Source organism: Protopterus annectens, chromosome 16.part0, assembly GCF_019279795.1.
Source record: "Protopterus annectens isolate FY-2018-M chromosome 16.part0, PAN1.0, whole genome shotgun sequence".
In the NCBI taxonomy this organism is placed as follows: domain Eukaryota; kingdom Metazoa; phylum Chordata; order Ceratodontiformes; family Protopteridae; genus Protopterus; species Protopterus annectens.
In genome coordinates, this window is record NC_056750.1 from 383,306,331 (window position 1) to 383,329,488 (window position 23,158).

Below are 23,158 nucleotides of genomic sequence, written 5' to 3' on the forward strand. Positions count from 1 at the left end.
GCCAAAGGGCAATGCAGAGAACTGATAATGAGAATTTCCATACTTTCTGCAACTTAGTCTTATAGGCACATGAAGGTAAGCCTCCTTGAGATCTAAAGTTACCATCCAGTGATCTTTGCCCAGCAGAGGTAAAAGCTGTTGTAACGTCAACATTTTGAACTTGGGAATGTCCAGATAAGTGTTGAGGATAGATAAATCCAAAATTGGTCTCCACGTGTTCCCCCTTTTTTGGTACTAGGAACAGGCGAGAATAAAATCCTAGGCCCCTTTCTGGCACAGGAACCGCTGAATGCCCTATTTGGAGTAACAGAGAAATTTGCTTGTGAGCCTCTTGTCTTTGTAGAGGAGGAATGTCTGGCATGCCTTTGAAAGGAGGCAAGGTATGGAAATAAAACCTGTAACCATGGTGAATGATATCCAGAACCCATCTGTCTTGGGTAATTAAATCCCAATTTTCTTTGAAAAGAGACAGTCTTCCTCCCAAGGGTGCTGCCAGGCGAGAATGAACTGGCAGCTGAAAAGGCAGGTCATTGGGTCTGCTTACGAAAGGACTGACCCCTGCCCTCACCAGAAGTCTGAGCAGGAACTCCTGTCCTAGGCCTAAAAGAACCCTGAGCTCTGCCCCTACCACGTCTAGACCTACCCCTAGACTGGGAATCATAAGCAGGATAAGTCCATCCCTTAGCAGGCCAATTTCTACTAAACGGAGGCTGCACCTGCAAAAATCTTTAACAGTTTGCATAGACTTAGCCTTGTCCTCCATTTTCTTCAAAACTGCTTCTACAGGCGAACCAAACAACACATCAGACTGCAAAGGAGCATCCAAAATCCGTGTCTTAACATGCTCAGCTAAATTCTGATCTCTCAACCAGGCGAAGAACAGAACCAGTGGCAGCCACCCTGGAGGAGGCCTGCACAGCATCAAAACCACATTGCAAGGAATGTTTACCCACCTGTTCAGACACATGAACTAAATCCTGCAACTCTTTACACTCAATACCTTCCGCCAGAGCATCCACCTTAGATTTCAACTGTGAAAGAAGATAATTCTGATATTTTAACATGTGAAACTGACAATTCAACGCCCTCATGGCTAAAGTGGAAGAAGTATACACTTTCTTTCCCCATCTATCCAAAGCCCTTGCCTCTTTATCAGGAGGGACAGGATTTTTAACAACTGAGGCCTTCACACCTTTAGGTCCCTGAGAGACAGTTTCCGGGTCTGCCCTAGGACTCTTAAAAAGATACTTATGAGCTTCAGGCACCCTATAATACCTATCCGGTTTAACTGGGGCAGGAGGCAAAGAATCAGGATTCATGGAAGCCTCTGCAAAAACATCTTCCACCACATTCAAAACAGGAGGTATAGCTAAAGGCCTATGCTGGGGTAAAACAAGAATTCCCTAAGCCTCTTCCTGGAATCAGAGAAATCTTGACCTTCCCATTTAAAATGCTCCCTCATGGAATGCAGAGTCTCTGAAAATGAAAAATCCTCAGGAGGAGAAGCTGAAGGAGTAGAATCATCCACATCAGAATCAGAATAAGGAGGTACTCCTGCAAGTCTTCAAGACTCAGAAGCCTCGAGCATTGCTCAAAACTCTCAAACTCAGGTTCCACCCTAGGCCTCTTATCAGGAGGGGGCATAGAACCCCTTATCATAGTAATCAAATCCTCTGCCATTTTAAGCATATGTTTCTTAGGCAAAGACCCTGAAGCACTAGGAGAAACCCCACTGAAGTAAAACTTGGCCTGCCCTCAAAGAAGCCTTGGAAACAGAAGGGAGGCCCTAACCACCTTAGGAAGAGAGGGAAGAACAGCCACCTGAGAAGCCCCTCAGCCTGGCCTACTTCCTGAGAGGAAACATCCTGTAACAGTAAAGTCTCTCCTGAGACTCCAAAGAAACACCTGGCAAAACCTCCTGGGACTGTCGGTTCTTCCACTCTAGGCTTTGCTGTTTTGTCCTTTTTATAGTTACAACGCTTCCCAAACACTAACCTGGCACAGTCTAACCTTCTCTTAATAGTTGTTAAATCTAGCACAAGCAGGCCCTAAACAAGGTATACACAAAGTATGGTAATCCCTATGAGGTATCTGTTTCCCACAAGAAATACAGTTATTCACTTTTTCTGACATCCTGTTAAATACTGAGGCAAGAAAACCAAAATATTAACTTTGATTCGGTCTGAAACTCTGGCTTCAGAAACTTTCAGAACGCCAACCTGCACTTCTGCATCGACCATGCGGCAAAAGACTGAGGATATGGTCTAATGCGCCCTGACCGCGCCATATACTTTGGTATTCGGGCCGACTGGACAGCGGACTACCCAATAGTTAGGACTGCAGCAATGTGGAATGAAGAACATCAATCACTGACTAGCTTTGGTCACAACTCCTTCTACTAGTAAGGTATGGAGCGGAGTCCTTTCAGTCTCCATATCCCTGGCATATGGCATACCTCTCACTGTCTAGTTTTTTACAGAATGTCCAGATTTTTGGCTCATATTTTTGGTCTGTTCCACATAAAATTTCTGTTTTTCTGGCAAATCATTGAGGACTGAAGCCACTATATAATGGCAGCCATTTGAGTTTCAGACTTCATATGCTTCAGAAGGTACATGCTAACACAAAACATTTTATTCTAACAACTTTCTAAGAGCAATATTTAAAATTTGTCCCTATTTTTTGGCCTTTGTCCCCTCATTATTTTTGGCTTTGTCCAGATTTCTTGTGCTGAGGTTGAGTTCTAACTTTTTCATAGGTGGGGGATTAATTAATTCCATATGGAAGTATCTGCTGGTCCCTCATACGCAACATGCATGTTTGGATTTCCTAAATTTATCCCGCTACTGCCCCAACTTTCTGGCCCAAATGTGATACGTTGACAGCTTAAGCTCTCTCCTGACTTAAACATTGAGAAAATATAGCCTCAGGCCTCATAACAACTATCAAGGCAGGCAGTCAGTGAACACAGGCATAAGACATTTGGTAGCAAGTAAACATACAAGCAGCTGTATTTTAAAGGATGCTGTTTGTTATGGAAAGTCCAGGTCTAGCACGTAAAGTCCATTAACAATTCATCATATGAGTTCAGATCAGAAATGATGTTTCGCAGTCATGTTTTCTCATGTATCTCTATTATCTTCATGTCAATGCTGAAGTTTTCCAGCAGAACTAGAGTCAGTAGCTAGCACCCTACCAAGCAGTAATCCCACAGTCTTTGAGACGGCCGAATACTAATATGTGTATATAGTATGTGATTTGGTCAGCCACAAGAATATGTGAATAATAGTATGTGTATATACAAAGACAAAATTTACCTTTGTGTAACTCACTGCCATGCTGAGGCAGACATCTCATCTGCTAACACAAACTTCTGCTGTATTATATACAGGTGGGGGCTGATGAGTATCCTCATGCCCACCCAGGGCTTGTCCTGAGAACTCTCAGGAAAATGAAGTGTATTTCTAGAAATAATACTGTATATACATGTGAGACCAGTTATATGTAACTGATATTTTTTCAACTTCCTGAGCAAGCCCAAGACTCTTTCACAGCAGCAGACTGATATTTTACATCCAAAGAGTCATGACTTGCTAGTACATATGCCATAATAATCTCTCCTGTTTCTTCCTGCCACTTGACTGACACAGTACTTGAGCCATACTTTTTTTAGCAGATGAGACCACAAGATGCTCCATGCAATATTTTGGACTGAATCTTTGGTCTGGCTCCAGGGTTCAATGCCACTATCCTTTTTCTGGGAAAGGTGGCCTTATTTTTTTAAGAACTGCTGTATGTATGTTTTAACTTTTTTGGAACAGTTTTGTCAGGCACATCCTCTTAAAGTATTCTGCCAAGGATGACCTTACGGAGAGGATAATATTCCAAGCAGCATACCCCAAAAGACTGCAAGGGTACACAAACTGGCTCACTATTAGAAATATGAAAACCATATTTGCAATTCACACATCTTTATAAAATAAAGTCTGAATGCATAAGAAATACAAAGCATCTAAAATCTCAATATAATGCCAACAAAGCATTTTGGAAGGTTTTATCCCCTGCAGTCACACAACTGTTACTGATACAGACTAACTCTGTGATTTCTGTACCTTAGACTGCAGGAAATACTCTGAGGTACAACTGCCTTGAACTTGTATATATTCTGCATATTTGTTTTCAATATCAATATTCCAAGCAGCACAATTACTGTCTCCTGAATTTCAACAGAAAGCCTACATATCCTGTGAGGATGCTAGATATTGTTCTCTATGCTAGCATGATTAGCTGAAGTTTGTAAATACTTGTAAATAATTATAAATTACCCAGTGTTATAAATGCCAGCATGACTAGCTATAATTTTGCAAATAAGTTTATGTTTGGTGATTGTTTCTTTGATTTGTGTAGGATGTTTGAATCAAACAGTGTTCTTGTGGCTGACCAAATGTGCATGACTTTTAAAAATAATTCTGAATGCAAGTTGTGCCAGTCAGCTGACTTAGAGTGATGTCACTGTGTGCCAAAGCTGAAAGGAATGAAATCTTCACAACATCTGTCTTTCGTGTACTTTTCAAGTCTGAAATGAGAGAGTAGAATTTTTATAACAGCTTTCTGTGACTTTTAAAAGATTCTGCTATAAATAGCAGGTTCTGAGTCAATTGAGTTCAGTGTTGTTCAGTTGCAGCATCAGTTGTTGTAGTAGTCAGTGGTTATTTTCCATATCAGCATTTATCACTCAGAATTTTTCAGAGCTGTTCAACAGAAATAATAGGATTTGCTATTCCAGTTGCTGAGAACTAGGCAATAATCTGAATAGTGGGCATATATTCATATTTTGCCTTGTAGAAGTTGAGTATCATCTAGCCTTCCTTAGTTAATTAGATTACACAGGGACAGTTAATCATACCTCTCAACTGTACAGATTTTCAGCTCATATTTTTGGCCTGTTCCTCATAAAATTTGTAGTTTTCTGACAAATCACTGGGATGATCTGAGGATTAAAGTTACTAAATAATGACATACATTTGAGTTTTACACTTCAAATCCTTCAGAGAATGGACATATATCCAGTTGGACTAGCCCGGTAAACAAATGTAAAATAAAATAAAATGTTAAAACAAACCCTGTTACTCCAGCAACTATCTAAGTTTATAAAAGCAATATTTAAAATATGTCCCTATTTTTGGGCCTTTGTCCCCCCATTTTGTTGGGCTTTGTCCACATTTCTTCTGCTTAGAGGTTGAGAGATATGCAGTTAATCTTTAGGCATTTAGTGATCTACAGTTAGATAAATACAGTTTTTCTTTAATTAGTGTGAAACATATCCTACAGTGTTATTTTTGTAATTGTTGTGTGTGAAACTATGTAGTTCACTGAAATTAGTTATTCAGTGTATATATATATATATATATATATATATATATATATATATATATATATATATATATATATATAAAATCATTTTTAGTTATTAAATATTATACTAAACATGGGCTAAACTCTTGGCTAGGCTTATAAGGGCCTGAGGGCCAATAACCTAGTAACTTCCTATGATCCTATGATTCTATTGTGGCTGGTTATTTATAAAGTACTTTTAGTAACTTAAGAGTGTTTATGCTTATTGTGATAACACCAGGGCCACTCTGGAATGCCTTGCTGCTTGGATTACATGCTACCTTTTAAATCAATATGTTTTACTCAATATAATTGAGCATCCCTTCTTAAGGGTATTGTGGTATTTTGACTGGTGGCAGTGTTACAGTGTAATTTGGGAAAGAGGACATAGCAGGAAAATCCATGCCAGAATTCCCAAGAGTATGTGTGATTATCAAATATTTAAGAGGGAGTGTGTCACATACCTAGAACTGGAACACAGTGCTCTGCAGTGGGTAGTGTGAAGACTCATTTGGGGATCTGGATTAAAGATAAATAGTTCAGTCCCAGGTTTGGAGCCTGTTCCCAGTGTACACTTAGGAAATTATGTGTTCTATCCTTGTTTCAGTGACATTCCCTTACTGGAGACAGTGGTGAGGCTTGAGGCTCTTCAGTTACTGCCTAGGTTTAAGTAGGAGGTCGTTACATAGCCCTTTACCTTTATAAAGCCATGATCCCTGGTTATATTTCTTAGGTTATTTTCCAGAAAATTTTCATTTTGCTAATAAAACTGGAATTCCTATTTTCCTGTTGAACCCTGGCACTAAAAGTACAAGTTTCTTAGATAAGGAAAAATATTATATTTTTTCTAAACTTTCACAAACATTTTCTTGTCTTGGAAACTATACAAACTATACATATAGTGTCAGCGGCAATTTTGTTAGCCATATTTGAACTTTCATGTGAGAAATTAATTTCTGGGTGCTTGTTTCATGACATGTTTAAAGAAATATGAAAAATATGCTTATTTGTTCTAAATTTATATACATATGGGAATGTTAAATACCTTCATAATTACTAGCAAACAACTAGCAATATCGCCAGTGCAGTGTACTATACATGCACAGTGGCAATCTATTTTTTGTCTCTCACTATGACATTCTACACCATAAAGATTAGTAAGATGTACCAGTCTCATTTATGAAAATATGACTATAAATATCGATAATAAGTGACTGACAGTGATTAGTATCCACATTAGAGCCACAGCTGTGTAACAATGCCTGTTCCTGATATAGCATCCCACCTTCCTCATCTCTTCAAGTGAATGTCTTTAAGTGTCTTTCTTTACTGGCATTTTGGTACAGAAAAAACAAAATGCAGGTCAGGAACTCTTGATCCCACTCTGTAATAATTTCTGCCTCCTTCATCCCATCCTTACTATGTTACTGTTTAGCACTGCAGAACATTTTAAATAAATAATCTTAGTATCATTGTATTATTTTCAATGTGCCCTTTCCTGTGTTGTCTATTATTAATTGGTAAGTGACTTGGTTAAGGATGTCAGTCAAAAATGTCAGGATGCCATAAGAATCTATTTTTGTTAAATGAAAGCATATGAAATAGGTGCTATTGGTAAGAATTAGTTAAATCGCTTTAGTGCATTTTTTCAGGAGACCTGGACCACTGTAATCCTGAATATAAACTGGGGACTAAAGGGTTATGGATAATACAATATTTTTGTAAAGCTGATATAAATGATTTATTATACAGTGACTGCCTATTAGTATTCTGAAACATGCACGATGATTGGCCTGCCCAACCAGCGTACCCATTGTAAATCCGACTTATACTAATGGAAAAAGGTCTGGTCACCCAGACTTTTTCCATTAGTATAAGTCTTGATTTTTTTTTGTGTTAGGTAGCAACAGAGAACGAAAGAGCTCCATTGCTGTAATCTTGCTATGTTAAATGAGTTTAACATAGTGAGATATCTTCAAAAAAAAGCAACGGATATCTTCTTTTCTCCAGTGATTTTTTTTTAAAGATATCTCGCTATGTTAAACTCGTTTAACATGGCTCGTTTAACATGGCAAGACAGCTTTAAAAAAGCAACAGAGATCTTCCTTTCTCCATTGCTTCCTCTACACACAGCTCTGATGTACTGTGTAAGCATACGCATGCGCAGTAGATCAGAAACGCCCCAGGATACCGGACAGCTGCAGAAGTGCAGCACGGAGGCATTATACAATGCCATTATTTAAGAAAAGTAAGTATTTTTTTTCTTAAATAATGTCATTGTATAATAGCAATAACCCACTTCTGGGTGTGGGTAATGCTGGATTTACCCATGGTTGTCTCTGTTTGGTCACTCGGGCAACGCCCTCGTGACCAAACCACACCAACCGTGGGTAAATTCAGTATTATCCACACCCAGACGTGGGTTATTGCTTAAATATTTTGCCCACAAGCTAATTTCTGCTTGCTGTATCTGTTATTTCTGATTTTATGACAAAATCAGGCAATCATATCGCTCCACTGAAAGAACTCTCAATGAGTGACAAAGCCTGAAAAAGATGTATCTTCAGTAAATCTTAAACTATTTTTTTTCTGCAGTGGAGAAAGCCCCTCCCACAGTATGACTCATAAGAGGGGTCATTTCCCATTATGCCCTCTCTTTCTCTCCCTTTATATATATATATATATATATATATATATATATATGTATGTATATATATATATATATATATATATATATATATATGTATATATATATATATATATATATATATATATATATATATATACACACACACACACACACACACACCTCTTCTACAGTACATAACAGTCTGATAAAGCGCAGGATCCATGGGCACTGAAAGTAGTACTCAACAAGTATATTTCACAGCACTTGCACTCACTGAAAGAATGCTAGAATAACTGATAGGCTTCCAAGTTCTCAGTGGATTAACACCTAATAATTACTTTTGTATTATGATATAAAAGCAGATGGTAGTACAAGGCATACTTTATCTTCTATTTTCTAAAAGACCAAGCATTGTTAGTCTTGCCTAGCACAATTAAGGCATCAAAATTTAACTCTGTTAATTTCAACCAACCTCCCTAAACTTTTCTTTATTCATTTTTTATTGTTAACCACATCAACCCCATAGGTAGGGGTGGCCCAGAAGTATTGTTTGCTTAAAAGCTCACTAGGCTCACTGTGAGTTACAGAGTAGCATTCTGAGTTCTACAACTGATTGCTATTTTACCATCTGTAAGGGCTCCTGATTAGACAAACTATGTGTCCAGTTACAGTATTAACCTCAGTGAGGTAGCATTTTGGTAAAAAGCTGTTTTACAGACTGTATTTGTATTTTAGTGGCAACACTAGAAACATTTGACAAAATATATATTTTCTTAGAATCCTCCAGAAGTTGTTTAATCCTAATATGTAACTGTTTGTAATACTGTCCCCATTGAGTAGTGCTGTAACAGTTTTACTCCTTCATATTAATGTAAAGATGATCTCTAAAGGCTGATTTACTGAAATGTAATACCTTTCTTGTCTGTCAGGTATCTGTGCTGCAGATTCACTAAATGTTCCAGTTTTTAAAAAAGTGTTCTTGAAAGTCAAGATGCCGTACTCAGTTGTTCGTGGAGAACAAGTAGAGCTACAGTGTTCAATTCATAATTATAATTATGAAAGTCTCCAGGTACTTCTGCTAGTTACTATGTTATGCATGAGGAATATAATACCAACTGATGGTTGTGTTTATCATCTGAATAGTGTCATTATTTATCAAATTTATTTATTTTTAACAATTTAACATGCAAATCTAAATAAAAGAAAAATTACCATTCTCTATCCATCTGCTATCATATGATGCAAAATAGCTTCCTAAATGTACATGTAAATAACACATCCAAAAATAATTTCATACTATATTTTATAGCCTGTGCAGCAATTGTCAGCTTGTATACTAAATTATGAAACTGTGAATATCTACATCTCTGTATATGTTTTGTAACTTGTTTTAATTACCATTTGTTTTTCAGCTTCGAAGTTCTTAAATATAAGTTTTGCACTGTTACTACAATTGCCATATAGGTCTGAGACATGGATGGCAAGGGTCTGAGGACCAGACCACCTACCTGGTTCAAAAATAAATAAATAAAAATATAAAAAAATAAAGTGGGCTGGTCCACAGACACTTTTCAATCACAACTCAGGCTTTGATGGAGCATGTATAGTTTACAACTAATGGAATTTTAATTAAGAACAGTGGACACTTGTTTAGATAATGAATATCAGTGAATATATGCATTACAATAGGTGCCCGACTTAAGAGGCAATTATCGACTGTTAGCAGTAGTGGTTATGTATTCTGAAATTCCATTATAATATATACAGTAGATACAACAAACAACATTTCTTGCAGTAATACTGCTGACATTAATTATTTACATACTGACATCACAAATTTACAACATAATTTTCTTTTATTTTAAATAATTTTTATGGCAGGCTTAGATAGCAGACCATTTTATTTACACATGCAATCCAAACGGTGCACAAAATAGTCTAACATTTTGCCATTTTACTTATGCTTTAGGTGTAACCATTTACTTAAGTATCACGCTATGCTTTAAACCTTGCTTAAATGTTCAGACAGTGCCTTCTCCTGGAGTCCTTCTTTGCCTTTCACCTTCTAGTGCTTTCCTCAATATACATTCGTTGCACCCCTCTTTTGGGTTCCTCTGTTTGATCCCATATTTTGCTCTTTTCCTGTCTCCCTTATTGTTCTTGCAAAACAGTTCCTATTCTCTTTTCTTGCCTTCTCCTTCCCCCCATATTCTCAATCATAGCACTTACAAGACTGTTCTCATTTTTAGGCCATGCTTTCTTGCACTTGGACAATTTCATATCTCCATCTTGCATTATTTAAGTTATCACCTGTCTTCGGGGTTGTCATGTTCAGTGTTTCTTCTTGAATACCCTTATCTTCAGTGCTTCTTTTCAGTGCTTTGCTATACTGTGTTTGCACCTTCCTCCCAGGGCTATCATCTATTTCTTTACTTCAAAATTTATAATTCCCTCTTTCTTAGTAGCCATAAAAAGTAAAGATTCCATGTGTTCTTCAGTGGCCTCTCCCATGTTGCCGCCTATTCTTTCACCATCTTACTGCACAGTTCTCTTCCATCCTTTCAGATCCACAAAGTACAACTGTGTAAGTAAACTTACCATAAAAGTAGATGTTTGAATGATCACTGCTTTAGATGCCTAAGCTATATGCTGATAAGGATATAACAGGCAGCCAGCTACAAAAGCTTTCAGGGCACATTCTACACCTAAACCATTAGTTGGCATGACTAAATTCAGGTTTGGGCGCCAAGCCCTTTAGAGCTTTCATGCCAACAGAGAGAGGGGGGGGAGGCTAAAGCCCTGAGAGGACAATGATAGGTATATAACAATAAAAATCCACACCGCGGCATAAAAACATACAAAAATAAGGGGGATGGAGAAAGGGAGGGACTGGCTACTGCAGCAGTAATCATTTGAACATGTACTGCTATAGTAAGTTTACTTACACAGAGTATAGCTGTGTAAAATCTTACCAAAAGAGTAGATGTACTCCTCTTCTCAGTTGTATAATTCATAACAGATGGGATCTCCTGCCAAGATTATCCCTATGTCTGGCCAGTATAACAAAGCCCTTGAATGTTACCAGCACCATATATCAGATGTATACTCCCACATTAGCCTAGGGCATAATGCTGACATGTGGATGCGCCATCATCAGAACTGAAGTGCCCCAGGAAAACAAGAGCAATCCCAGGAAAACAGAATACATACATCCAGGGAAGGAGGAGATGCCTAGGGAAAAACGCAAAGACCCCTCAGTCAGGCAGATGTTTCCAATGGAAAAAAGGAAGAAAAGGGGTAGGAGGGAGGGAGGGAGTAAATACTGCAACAGAGAAGAGAAGGACATCTACTGTTATGGTATGATTTCAAACAACTGTACTACTATGTCCTTTCAAATCACTGTTGCAGTATTCAAAACAGATGGGAGAATAAAAGCTACTATGGGGAATGGAAGGAGAAAGGCAAGGAGGAACTCTCTACAAACACATGAAGGACAGCCTTGGCAAATAGAAATGACATCCAACTTGTAAAGTTTAGTGAAGCTATGCACAGAAGAACAAGTATCCAATTCAAGAATGGAACTGGTGTACAAACCTTTGAAGAGGGCACCAGATGAGGATACTGCCATGGAAGAAAGCCATTTGCCATGAAAGGAATAACAAAAGGAAATGGCTTTCAAAATCCAGGAGGAGATGGTTTTCTTAGAAGCAGCCAAACCCAATGTCCTGGCATGAAAAGAAACAAAACATTGTTCAGAGTTACATATAGCCTTCGTCTTATCCAAATAATACATATTACCTGAGGTGGCTACGAAGATCCAACATGTGTAGAACCTTCTCACTAGCAGCCTGTGGAGAAGGAAAAAAATGAAGAAAGCTGAATAGACTAATTAAGGGACAACTCATTGACCACTTTAGGCATAAAAGAAGGATTATTATACTAAGACACCCTCTCCCTATGAAGAATCTGAAAAGGAAAAACCGCCATAAAGCTTGGAGTTCAGAAACTCCCTTGTGGAAGTAAGGGCAACCAATAAATCAGTCTTTCAGGTGCAATGTTACAGAGAAGCAGAGGCAGCAGGTTCAGAGGGAGTCTAGGTCAATTTTTCAAGTCTGACTCAATTTTCAATGACAAAATTAAGGTCCTAAGGAGGAGGAATGGGCTTTCTTGTAGGCTTGATGTGGAGCATGCTTTTCAGGAATTGTTTAACCATGAAAAAGAGGCCAATGATGGAGCTAAAGGCAGACAAGCAGAGATTGCTGAAAGTGAGCTTTAATATGCAAAGCCAGCATGGAGCAGTTCACACAAGTAAGAAAGAACTAAAGGGACCCCTTTTGATCCTGGTGAAGTTTGAGACATCAAACAGAAAATCTTTTCCATATAGATATATATGATTTTTTGGTATTGGGTTTCCTGAACTCCTGCAGAACCTTAAGCATGTCCTCAGAGAAATGTTGTCAAAAGGGGATTAAAACCATATCACCCAAAGTGTCAACTGAAGAGCGGATAGATGAGGGCAAAGGAGAAACCTGTTGTCTTGTGTGAGAAGATCCATCCGGTGTGGTTACTTATGATGACTACCCATGGCCAGATGAAAAAGGAGGGGAAGCAGTACTGTTTGGGCCAAAAAGAAGTCACCAACAAGATTTTCAGAAGCGTCCTGTTTGAACTTGTGCAGCACCTGGGAAGAAGAGGAAGAGTAAGAAGCATAAAGAAAAATCCACTTCCATGAAAATGAAGAGGTGTCCACCCTTCAAGACAGAGGGCTTGGGGTGCTGGAACAGAAGAGAGGAAGCTGTCTGTTCAGAGGGCAGGCAAAGAGATTCACTTGAGGAATACCTCACCAATGAACTAAGTCCAGAAACACCTCTCTGTGAGGCATCCATTTGTGAGGGTGTGCCCTGAACTTGCTTAGAGAATCTGCCATTAGGTTTTGTCTTGAAGGAATGTAAACAGCCTACAGAGAAACCTGCATTTGGATAGCTAGATACCAGGCCTGAAGGACTACTTTGCAAGGAATAAAGTACTTTATGCCCCTGCTGTTTGATATACTACATGCCTGTGGTATTGTCTGTATAGACCTTCAAAGGTCCTGGTGACCAAAGAGAATGAAAAACCTGGAGATGAAGGATAAGTGCCTAGATTTCCTTGTCATTGATGTGATCCAGCCACTGATGAGGGGGCCAGGAGCCCTGAACCCTCATACAGCCAGAAACAGACCATCAGCCCTGATCCAAAGCATCTGGGAAGAGCTCCTGAGATGGAGATGGAGGCTGGAAAGGGACTCCTGAATTGTGAGATATGTGCTGAATCCACCACTGAAGCTCGGATTTTAGACAAGGAAGTAAGGGAATGGGAAACTCCAGAGGGGGACAATGCTGACGCCACAGTAATTGCAGGTACCACTAAAACTTTCTCATGTGAATTTGGCAAAAGGGAGCATTGGGATGGTCGAGGCCATGGACTTCAGAACCTTCAGTACTTCCCTGGTAGGCATGAAAGGAGGACGAAGAAAAGAATTGGAAGTAATTTGTTAGAGACAGTACCTTGGTAGCAGGTAGGAATGCTAACATGGAACAGTTTGAATCCTACACCTCAGAAAAATGTGATCCTGAGAAGGGGACAGAACAGACTTCTGAAGATTGATGGTGAAACCCAGACAGTGCAACAGTATCCTGTTAAAGTGCAGGTCCTGCAGGAGCTAGGATGGTGAGGGAGCCTCAATAAGCAGATCATCCAGATAAGGAAATATTTGTGCTCCTTGAAGCCTGCAGAAAGCTATGACTGGAGCTAGACACTTACTGAATACTCTTTGTGGAAAGGTCAAAGGACAGAGAACTGAAAATATGAAAATGAGACGTAGAAACAGATAAACATAAATACTTCCTGAATAGAGGGTGAATTGGAATATGAAGGTAAGCATCCTACAGATCCAGAGAAACTAGAAAGGCTTGATGCAGCAAATTGTGAAAAAGAGTCTGGAGGGAAGCATGCTGAAGGTGGGTACTGTGAGGAAAATATTAAAAAAGGACAGGTCTAGTACAGGCCTTGAGGACCTGTTCTTTCTGGTAACCAGAAACATCCTGGAATAAAACCCTGTACCCTTTAGGACCTCTAGGACATACAGAATAATGACCTGATCCAGCAGATCCTGCTACAAACCTGAAAAATGGGGAATATGATCTGAAGGGGATGGGGGAATGCTCAAAAAAGGGGGAACAGACTTCCAAACCATGAACTAGCTTTGATGGATGACTGAAAGGGCCCAAGTGTTTGAAGTAATCTGTTGCCACACAGGGAGAGACATAGACAGTTTGAGAGACAACAGAACCTGGCCAATGGGAAAAGAAGGCAGAATGTCAGATGGAGGCAGATTTGCCCTGAAACAGATTTTGAAGTCTAGGAGTTTGAGTTGGTTTGTCAGAAAGAAAAAAACTAGGGACTTTCTCACCTTTGTAATGCTGACAGGGCTATCTACGAACAAAGGCAGTTCTAGCAGGATAATTCTTCTGAAACTTAGGAATTGGAGAGACAAAAATCTATTTAAGGTGCTTCATGACCTTTCTTTGGTCCTGTAAAGTCTTAAATAAATCTACCACTGAAGTACCAAAGAGATTTTGATTATCCAGGAGAGCATCAGGAAGCTTAGCCTTAATACCATCAGACAAAGCTTGAAGATGAAGCCAGGAATATTGCCTCATGACACAGCCTGAAGCAGCAGCTCTAGAGGAGGCATCAGCAGCATCATAACTATACTTAAGGGAGTGATGAGCCACATGAGATGTGGCTCCCAGAAAGGAAAGGGAAGTAGACTTAGTCTCAGAATTGGGCAGGTCAGCCAGAACCCCACCCAGCTGAGACAAAATGGATAAAAATATACCTGGTCATTTGAGATTGATACTTAATGGCATGAAATGCCAGGATTGCAGTGTAGATCTTCTTCCCCAGGCTCTCCACATCAATAATATCCTTGTCTGAGGGAAGAAGCTTAGAGGAAGGAAAAAGCTGAAGGCTTATCAGCAGAGACTGAAATCACTGCAGGGTCAGAAAACAACACTTATAAAGAAACTTGAAAGTCTCAGAGACCTTATAAAAATGGTCAGGCTTCTAAGCAGTAGAAAGTTAGAAATCAGGCATCTGAAAAGGTATCCAATAGAGCAGCCAACATAGGGGAACAGCAGAAGGCATAGGTGAATCCATCTGCTGCAGCAAATAATATCTTTCCTGGATGTCAGAAACTTGGGAGCAATCCCACTTAAAATGCTCTATCATGCAAACCACTGTATGCCCAGAGGACAGTTCTTCCAAAGGGGAGTCAGATCACAAGGACTCCTCCTCCTCAGAGCTATAGTCTAAGATTGATGGCATTTAGGAAGAGTAAGTCAAGAAATCTTCATCAGAGTCTGATTCCTCAGCAGAGGAATCAGGTTCCCTAGATCTTTTAGGATTGGAAGAGCAGGGAGGGACAGGAACTGAAACTCCTGGGGTGGTCTCAAAGCTATCAGGACATTAAACAAACCCTGAGTAAAATCCTGCCACTCCTTTGGAGGATCTTTGGGAGTGGGTGACAGTCTTCTGTCTTTCTTAAGGAATATGTCAGCATTAACAATCCAACTCAGCTCAGAACCTTGTCTTAACTCAATCAGGTTACCAGGCACCTGCTCTCTAACTAAGATCTAGGGAATCCTTCGGATATGTTCAGTCATAGTTCCTACTCCATGTCTGCAGCAGACATATACAATGACCGGGAGGACATCTGAGAAGCTGGTTCCATGCCAGACTTTGACAGGGTCATGGCAGAGACAACTGACATCAACACTCAGTGTTCCTCAGGGGTATCATCCACCTCAGTACACACATACAGCTGAGGCTGGACAGATGCAGTATCAGACCTCAACTTTTTAGCCTTTTTCTTAAGAGGTAGCCATACCTTGAGGTGGGAAGATTTGGCCACTAGTTCTCAAGATAAACTGAAATAGAACACATATGACTGCAAAGTCTTAGGCAAAAACACCTAGCAAACAGAGGACCAAGTGTGATCGTGAGAACTGCTTAGACAGAACAAACACTTATCATGATGATCTTTTTTGGGGAATCTGCCTCCAACACTGACATTTCCCTTTCTTGGATAACATGAACTCTGAAAATGCACTATAAAAGAAAAGGAACCCCAATAGGGTACTTATTTGTAAAAGGCTCAGTATAACCAGCACAGTGAAGGGCAATCACACAGATGTACAACTGAGATGTTGGTTCTACGAGTCTGCTATTTTTTTACTAGCCCCCTACTGTACTTGAATTGTGTTCTTTGTTGGTGTTTGCTCTTAGCACAGTGTTCCAGAGTGTGTTTTTTTACAGATGTACAACTGTGGCATTTGCACTGGCGGTTAAGAATTTCTGAGGATAAAGTGTTCATGTGTCACCTTTATGCCCTATGCTGTCACAGGGAACATAAGTCTGATCTATGGTGTTGGTAATAATTAAAGGCTTTGGTATACTGGCTGGACGGAGGACTATCCATGGTATTAGATCCCATCTGTTATGAATACTGCAACAGTGATATGAAAGGGCATCTGTACTATGTTCTTCAAAAGGATCACTACTGCAGTAGCTTAAGATACATGGCTAGATTACAATAGCTTAACATGACTGAGAGGAGTAAAAGGATTAGGGTCCAGGAGACTCCGGAGAACAGTCCTAGCAAAGCCAGCCTTAGCCTTGTAGAATATATCTATTTTTTAGTGCTTTGTAAAAGTGTGCACAGAAGACCGAGTTGCTGCTTCTAGAATCAAACTCTTTCCAAAAAGCTGCAGATGAAGCCAATGCCATGGTAAAGTACGTTTTGATCCTGCCTGGAATTGTTTTGCTGTGGTAGGTATAACAAAAAGAAATAGCATGAGTCAACCATTTTGAAGAAGTCTGTTTTGACACAGGTTGTCCTTTTCTGTTACCTTCACAAGAAATGAAGAACTGATCAGACTGAATTTTTGGTTCTGGAAAGAAGACAGGGAAATTAATAGCTTGGCTTAAGGTAAACTCAGATAACACTTTAGGTATAAATGAATGATTAGTTCTTAAGGAAAGCCTATCTTTGTGGAAAATGAAATAAGGTTGACCCACCATCAGAGCTTGCAGCTTCAAAGGAGGGAGAGGCTTCTATTGCCATCTGTAACCTTGATGGGTTACTCATAGAACTCATCTGTTTGAAACTATCTCTTGCCAAAGACAGAAATGGAGGTTCAGACTTTCTGGAAGGATTGAAGGACTGCCAAGGTTGGAGAGGGTTGGAAATCCTTCATATAGTACATAGACTTATTAGACTGTTCTTTGTTCTGGGGATTCCTGCTCACATTTTGGAACCTTTATGTCATTGCTTATTAAATGTTTGCTTATCACATCTTGCTGGGACTGTTAATTTTGCATTTTAAAGAAAGCTGTGCAGGGTTCATTGAATCCACTAAAAACTGGAAAAGGAGGGCTGAAAATATGATAGAGGCTGCTTTTTACAAAAGCTTTCATTTCTCACATCCATTTTAATGATCTCTTTATCTCTACGGCAGAAGGTGCAAAAAGTAGTTGTCTTTCCAAGGGAAAATTCATAATTTCATTTACATCATCTAGGTGGTTTTGAGAATACGGCCAGGCAAACTGCCTCATGACATTTCCAGTAGTTCTGGAAGTGGGATCATTAGAATTATGTGCACATTTCAAACTGTGGGTAGTTACTTGAGAGACAGAAGAAATCAAGTGACACAAAACAAATTTCTCCATGACAGAGGAATAAGTTGCGTAAATATTCCTCACATTCTTACAATAGGCAAGCAAAAACTTCAACATATGAGCTTGACAGATATTAATTCTAAAAACAATTGATGCAGAAGAATACACTTTTTCCCAAATCTATCAAAAGCCTTCCCTTCCTTGCCAGAAGACCAAGGATTAGTATTAAACAAAAGTTATATACTCAGTATAACAATGCATCTGTGTTGCCTGTTGACATTTTTCCTCAACCTTTGGGTTTTGGATCTGATTTTGACTTGTGTCTTAGTTTGGCCACTTCTCAGACTTTGGATTTGTAGCTCAAGCTCCGCCCCTTACCTCAGATTGAGTTTGCTCCCTTGATGTCAACAAATAGAAAGGAAATAATTCTATAAATGTCTAGAAACATGACAGGATCATTTCTGGAGTTACCATATGGATATCTTCTTCAAGAGAAAGGGGAAAGCGGGGCAGGTTGAGTAAGGATGAAAACAGACAACACAGATGCATTGTTATGGTGAGTATACATAACTTTTGTATCTGATGTCTTTTTTGTCCTTTCCTCAACATTTGGGACCGAGTCCCCAGCTAGTATCAACCCAGGGTGGTCTCATTGAAGGATATTCGAGCATACGGCAGAACCATATACTACCCTGTTTCTAGAAAAAATATCCAACTTGCAATGAGCTATGAAGGTATAAGCATTGGGCTAAGGAGCAACAGTACAAATGTCATCTATAGAAGTTCTGGATAAGAAAATGGAGGAAGTGGGGACTGACCTTGTGGAATGAACTCATGGTGGTCTTGGTAATGACAAACCCTTGTATTTATAAACATAAGAAATACATTCAGTGAGCCATTGTGCTAATGTAACTTTAGACACAGATTTTCCCAGCATAGACTTTGAAAATGAAATAAACAATTGGTCTGATTTCCTGAAAGCTTTTGTTCTGTGGAGATAAAATCTCAGCTGTCTGTGTACAATTATTAAATGAAACATATGTTCTCCTTTATTGGAGAATTTTGGGAAGAACACTGGTTAAGAGGAATTTGGAAGGTACTTTCAGAAGAAAGGATGGACTGGTGCAAAGAAAAATGCAGTCTTTATGAAAACATAAAAATGCGGTCTTTATGAAAAAATTATGTAAGGTTGCTGGCAAGATAAAGCCTAAAGCTCTGAAACTCTTCTAGCAGATGTAATGAAAACTAGAAAAATGTTTTTGACTTGGCAAAACATTTAAATTAGACTTTGCTGTAGGTTCAAAGAGAAAGTGATTTAAGGCCTGGAGAAGAATCAAGTGCCAAGGAGGGGTGGGGTCCTTGATAGGTGGGGCTTGAGCAAAAACATACCTTTAAAGAAAGCCTTGTATAACCAAAGGGAGGTAAATGACAAATTATCTTTATCTACATGAAAACTGGATATTGCAACCAGCTATACTTTGATTGGAGAGTAACTTGCTCCATTATGAAAATAAAACAAGAACAAACTGGGAAAAGAACAAAAAGATAGGCTCTGAACCAAGGTGCACTCAAGTAGAAAATTTATTACAGATAAAAGTAAGCGCTTTCGTACAGGATAATACCTGTACTTCTTCAGACAAAAGACAAGACAATACTGAATAACATCCTTTAAATCCTTCCTCCCAAGATGCATCCCTAATAAATTATGTCACGTTTAATTAATTAATTAGTATCAAAAAAGCACCAAAATACACAAAATACATATGAAGAACACTGAAAAAAATAATTAATATATATAACTGTATGAATATATGTATGTGTAAATATATACATATAAAGCTAAAAGATTTCTGATAAATTATTTAAAAATAGTTATACACAAATATGCAACATTTAAAAAGATTAAGTCAATAAAAATATATAATCAATAATATAACCAATTATAAATGCATCTAGTAGCTATACATTGTTATACTCATATTTATACATCTGCTAATGTACTTGTTTACAATTATATATTATTAATAATATATTTTTATTGACTTAATCTTTTTAAATGTTGCATTTTTGTATATAACTTTTTTAAATAATTTATCAGAAAGCTTTTTTAGCTATATATTTATATTACACATACATATATTCATACAGTTATCTATATTAATTACTTGTTTATTTCAGTGTTCTTCATATGTATTTTGGTGCTTTTTTTTATACTAATTAATTAATTAAACATGTGACAATTTATTAGGGATGCATCTTGGGAGGAAGCATTTAAAGGATGTTATTCAGTATTGTCTTGTCTTTTGTCTAAAGAAACACAGGTATTATCCTGTACGAAAGCACTTACTTTAACCTGCAATAAATTTTCTACTTGAGTGCACCTTGGTTCAGAGCCTATCTTTTTGTTCTTTTCCCATTATGAAAAATGGAAGCCAGAAATTCTAAAATTGCTAGGATAGGCAGTGAAAAGGGATCCAGATTTCTCTTGTTAGCCAGACAGATAATTGTTTCCATATGCACTTGCATATCTTCCTAGCAGAGACTTTTTGAGAAGAAATAAGGATGCGTAAAACCTTGGAAGAAAGCCTGGACTGTCTAGCCATCAGTGGAAGTGGGGAAACCACGTGGTCAACCTGAGGGCTTGTATGTTCAGGTGAGGTAGCCATGATGGGTGAGGCAGAATATCCAGAAGGGGATCCAGAAAAAAAGGAGGGTATAGCAGATGAGGCGAGAGGAATGGGAACCACACTTATCGAGGTCAGGATGGGGCAATAAGGATCACCTTGCTCTTTCGTTGAAGAGCTTTTTGTAACAACTTTGATATGAGAGGTGTGGGAGATAGGCATAAAGGAGTCGGGGGGGCAATCATGGATCAGATCATCCCTCGGTGACTCCCCCCTTGGGGGGATTAGTGTAAAAAGCTGGCTGCCTATGAAATTGTGGACAGAGGTGAACAGGTCACAGCAAAACTGGTCCCATTGGCAAAAAAATCTGCTTAACCACTGAAGGAGTGAGACACCACTCATGAGGCATTAGAATGAATTTGCTCAGTGTGCCCACTAAAATTTTGGACTTCCCTGGAATATGCATTACCTAAAGAAAGTGGTTGAAAAAGATCACTCTCATTGCCTCCCAACACAAGGGGTAAAATGAGTTCCTCCCTTTTTGTTGATGTACCAGACCTGTTGTCTGCCTGTATAGCAATTGCTCATTGAGGTAGGATGTCTTGAAATGTCTGCAATTCCAGAAGGACTGCCCTCATCTCTAGGATGATGATGTGAAGGTTAGCCTCTAAAGGAGACCATGTGCCTTGTGTTGTCTTGGCCCAGGTAATGGCCCCCCACCCCAACTGGAAAGCATCCATGGTCACTGTGGCCTTGGGAGAACAAAGTATTGGCCCTGCAAAACATCTGGTGCATGGATCCACTATGACACATGCTGTTGGCAGATATTTGTGATTCCAATGGTGATATCATGGGGTGTCAAATCATAGACCAGTGGGTAGTACTCTAGTGTAGAATCTTGCTAAGGGCAGAAGGGTAATGGAAGCAGCCACTGACTGTAGCAGTTAAAATACCAGCCTGGCTGGTGATGACTTAAGAGATAGCAAACCTTTTGCTTAAAGCTGTAATTTGGACTATATAGATTGAGAAAGCCGAGATACTTGAGAAACTGTATCCAGATGAGCCCCAGTGAAGGCCAGCATTGGGTAGGAAGGAGGTTATACTTGTTGTAGTTGACTGTGATGCCCAGGTGTAGAAGTAAATGGAACAGGTAATATCTGGTGTGTGCCACTGAATGCCTGGAGGGAGTTGTGAGCAACCAGTTGTCAAGTCATGGAAAGACCAGGAATCCCAACAATTTCAGATGAGCTGCCACCACTACCATACACTTGGTGAACACCCATGGGGCTGTGGTGAGACCAAAGGGCATGGCTCTGAATTGAAAGTGACTGGCTCCCAGATGGAAGCAAAGGTATCTCCTGGATTGTCTATTTTTATGTGATAGTATGCGTACTGGCGATCTGTTGAGCACATCCAGTCATCCTTCCACAGAACAGGAAGAATGGACTCAACCATGACCATTTGGAATTTGGAGTGTTTGACAAATTGGTTTAAGTGAATTAGGTCCAATATGGGCCTGAGTTCCCCCATCTACTATGGTACCAAAAAAAGATCAGGAATAAGTTCCAAATTCTCAATGGTCTGGTGGGACCTCATGTATGAGTCTTTTCCTTAGTATTTTTTCTATCTCTGAGGCAGCTTCATTCTTCTTATGGGGTGTATATTGGGAATTTTTTGTGGGGGAAGGGAGAAGGGAATGTAATAGCCTCTGGTAATTAATCTTTGCACCCAGACATCTTTGGTGATGGATGTCCAGGCTTACGGTTCACAGATAAGCACCACCCCAAGAGGGTCCAGAGTACAGAAGATGGGCAACCATTCCAGGGCACTGAAAAGACTCTCAGTAAAGGGGCCTCTGAAGCCTTGGTTTTACAGGCCTCCACTGATGCATGGGTGAAATCTATCATTATAGTTCCCCTAGTTCCCCCTTCTGCTGTGGGGGGGGGGTCTAGTTCTATAGGAGTCCTGAGGGAATGCTTGCAATTTCTGAAACTACACCTTTCTATGCCCTTGCTGGTTTCTTGAGAAGGTCCTCTGAGTGGTAGAAAAATGTTTACCTATGTCAGATAGGGTTTTCCTATCCTGTTCACTCCTGGAGAGTGTTTCTTTAACTTTGGGCCCAAATAAAGTAGATCCATTAAAGGGTGCATTAATGAAAGACATCTTGTAGGGCTTTGCAAAGTCATAAAGGTGCATCTAGGTGGTAATGTCTGAAACCGCTGCTCTTGAAACACCTTTTGTACCATGTGAAATCAGATGCACAGAGGCATTTGACAGGGACTGAAGGGTGGCCAGTTGTGAAGAGATGGTCTTTTTATCCTTCACTGACATGGACCCTGAGAGGGATTTGGTAAGCTCTTTCACCAGATCTCTCTGAAACTTGGTGAACTGTGCCAAGTAATTCAGCAACCACACAGCAAAGGTCACTGCAGCAAAAAAATTCACTTCCTGAATCTGTCTAGTGCCACAGACTCTCTGTTAGGGGGATGGACAGAGGGATTTTCCTTAACAAGCTCCTTTTTGGTGGCTCCAGCAACCATCATGGCATTAATTGGGGTACCCGTGCTCCAATGGGTATAGTCCTTAGGTGCAACTAAGTATTTGTTAGGAATTGCTCTATCATATCTGGATCCTTCTAAGCCTGATGGGAAATGAGGTCCACCATTTCATCTAACAGGGGTACCACCCAGGATGTAGCTGGGCCAGTTCTGAAAGTCTCAGAAAACACTGATTTCTCCTGGGAAGGGGCTTTGGCAGACCAACCACCTTACACTCTCAGAAGTTTGGGAAT

At 39.5% G+C, this 23,158-nt stretch overlaps 1 protein-coding gene across 1 annotated transcript in view; it reads left to right on the forward strand.

The window, feature by feature from the left end:
- C5 (complement C5) overlaps positions 1-23,158 on the forward strand; it is a 1,726,304-nt gene that overhangs the window by 734,208 nt on the left and 968,938 nt on the right. The window contains exon 20 of the mRNA XM_044057986.1: positions 8,953-9,092. Coding sequence (XP_043913921.1) covers positions 8,953-9,092 — 140 coding nt within the window. The remainder of the gene's footprint in view (positions 1-8,952; positions 9,093-23,158) is intronic.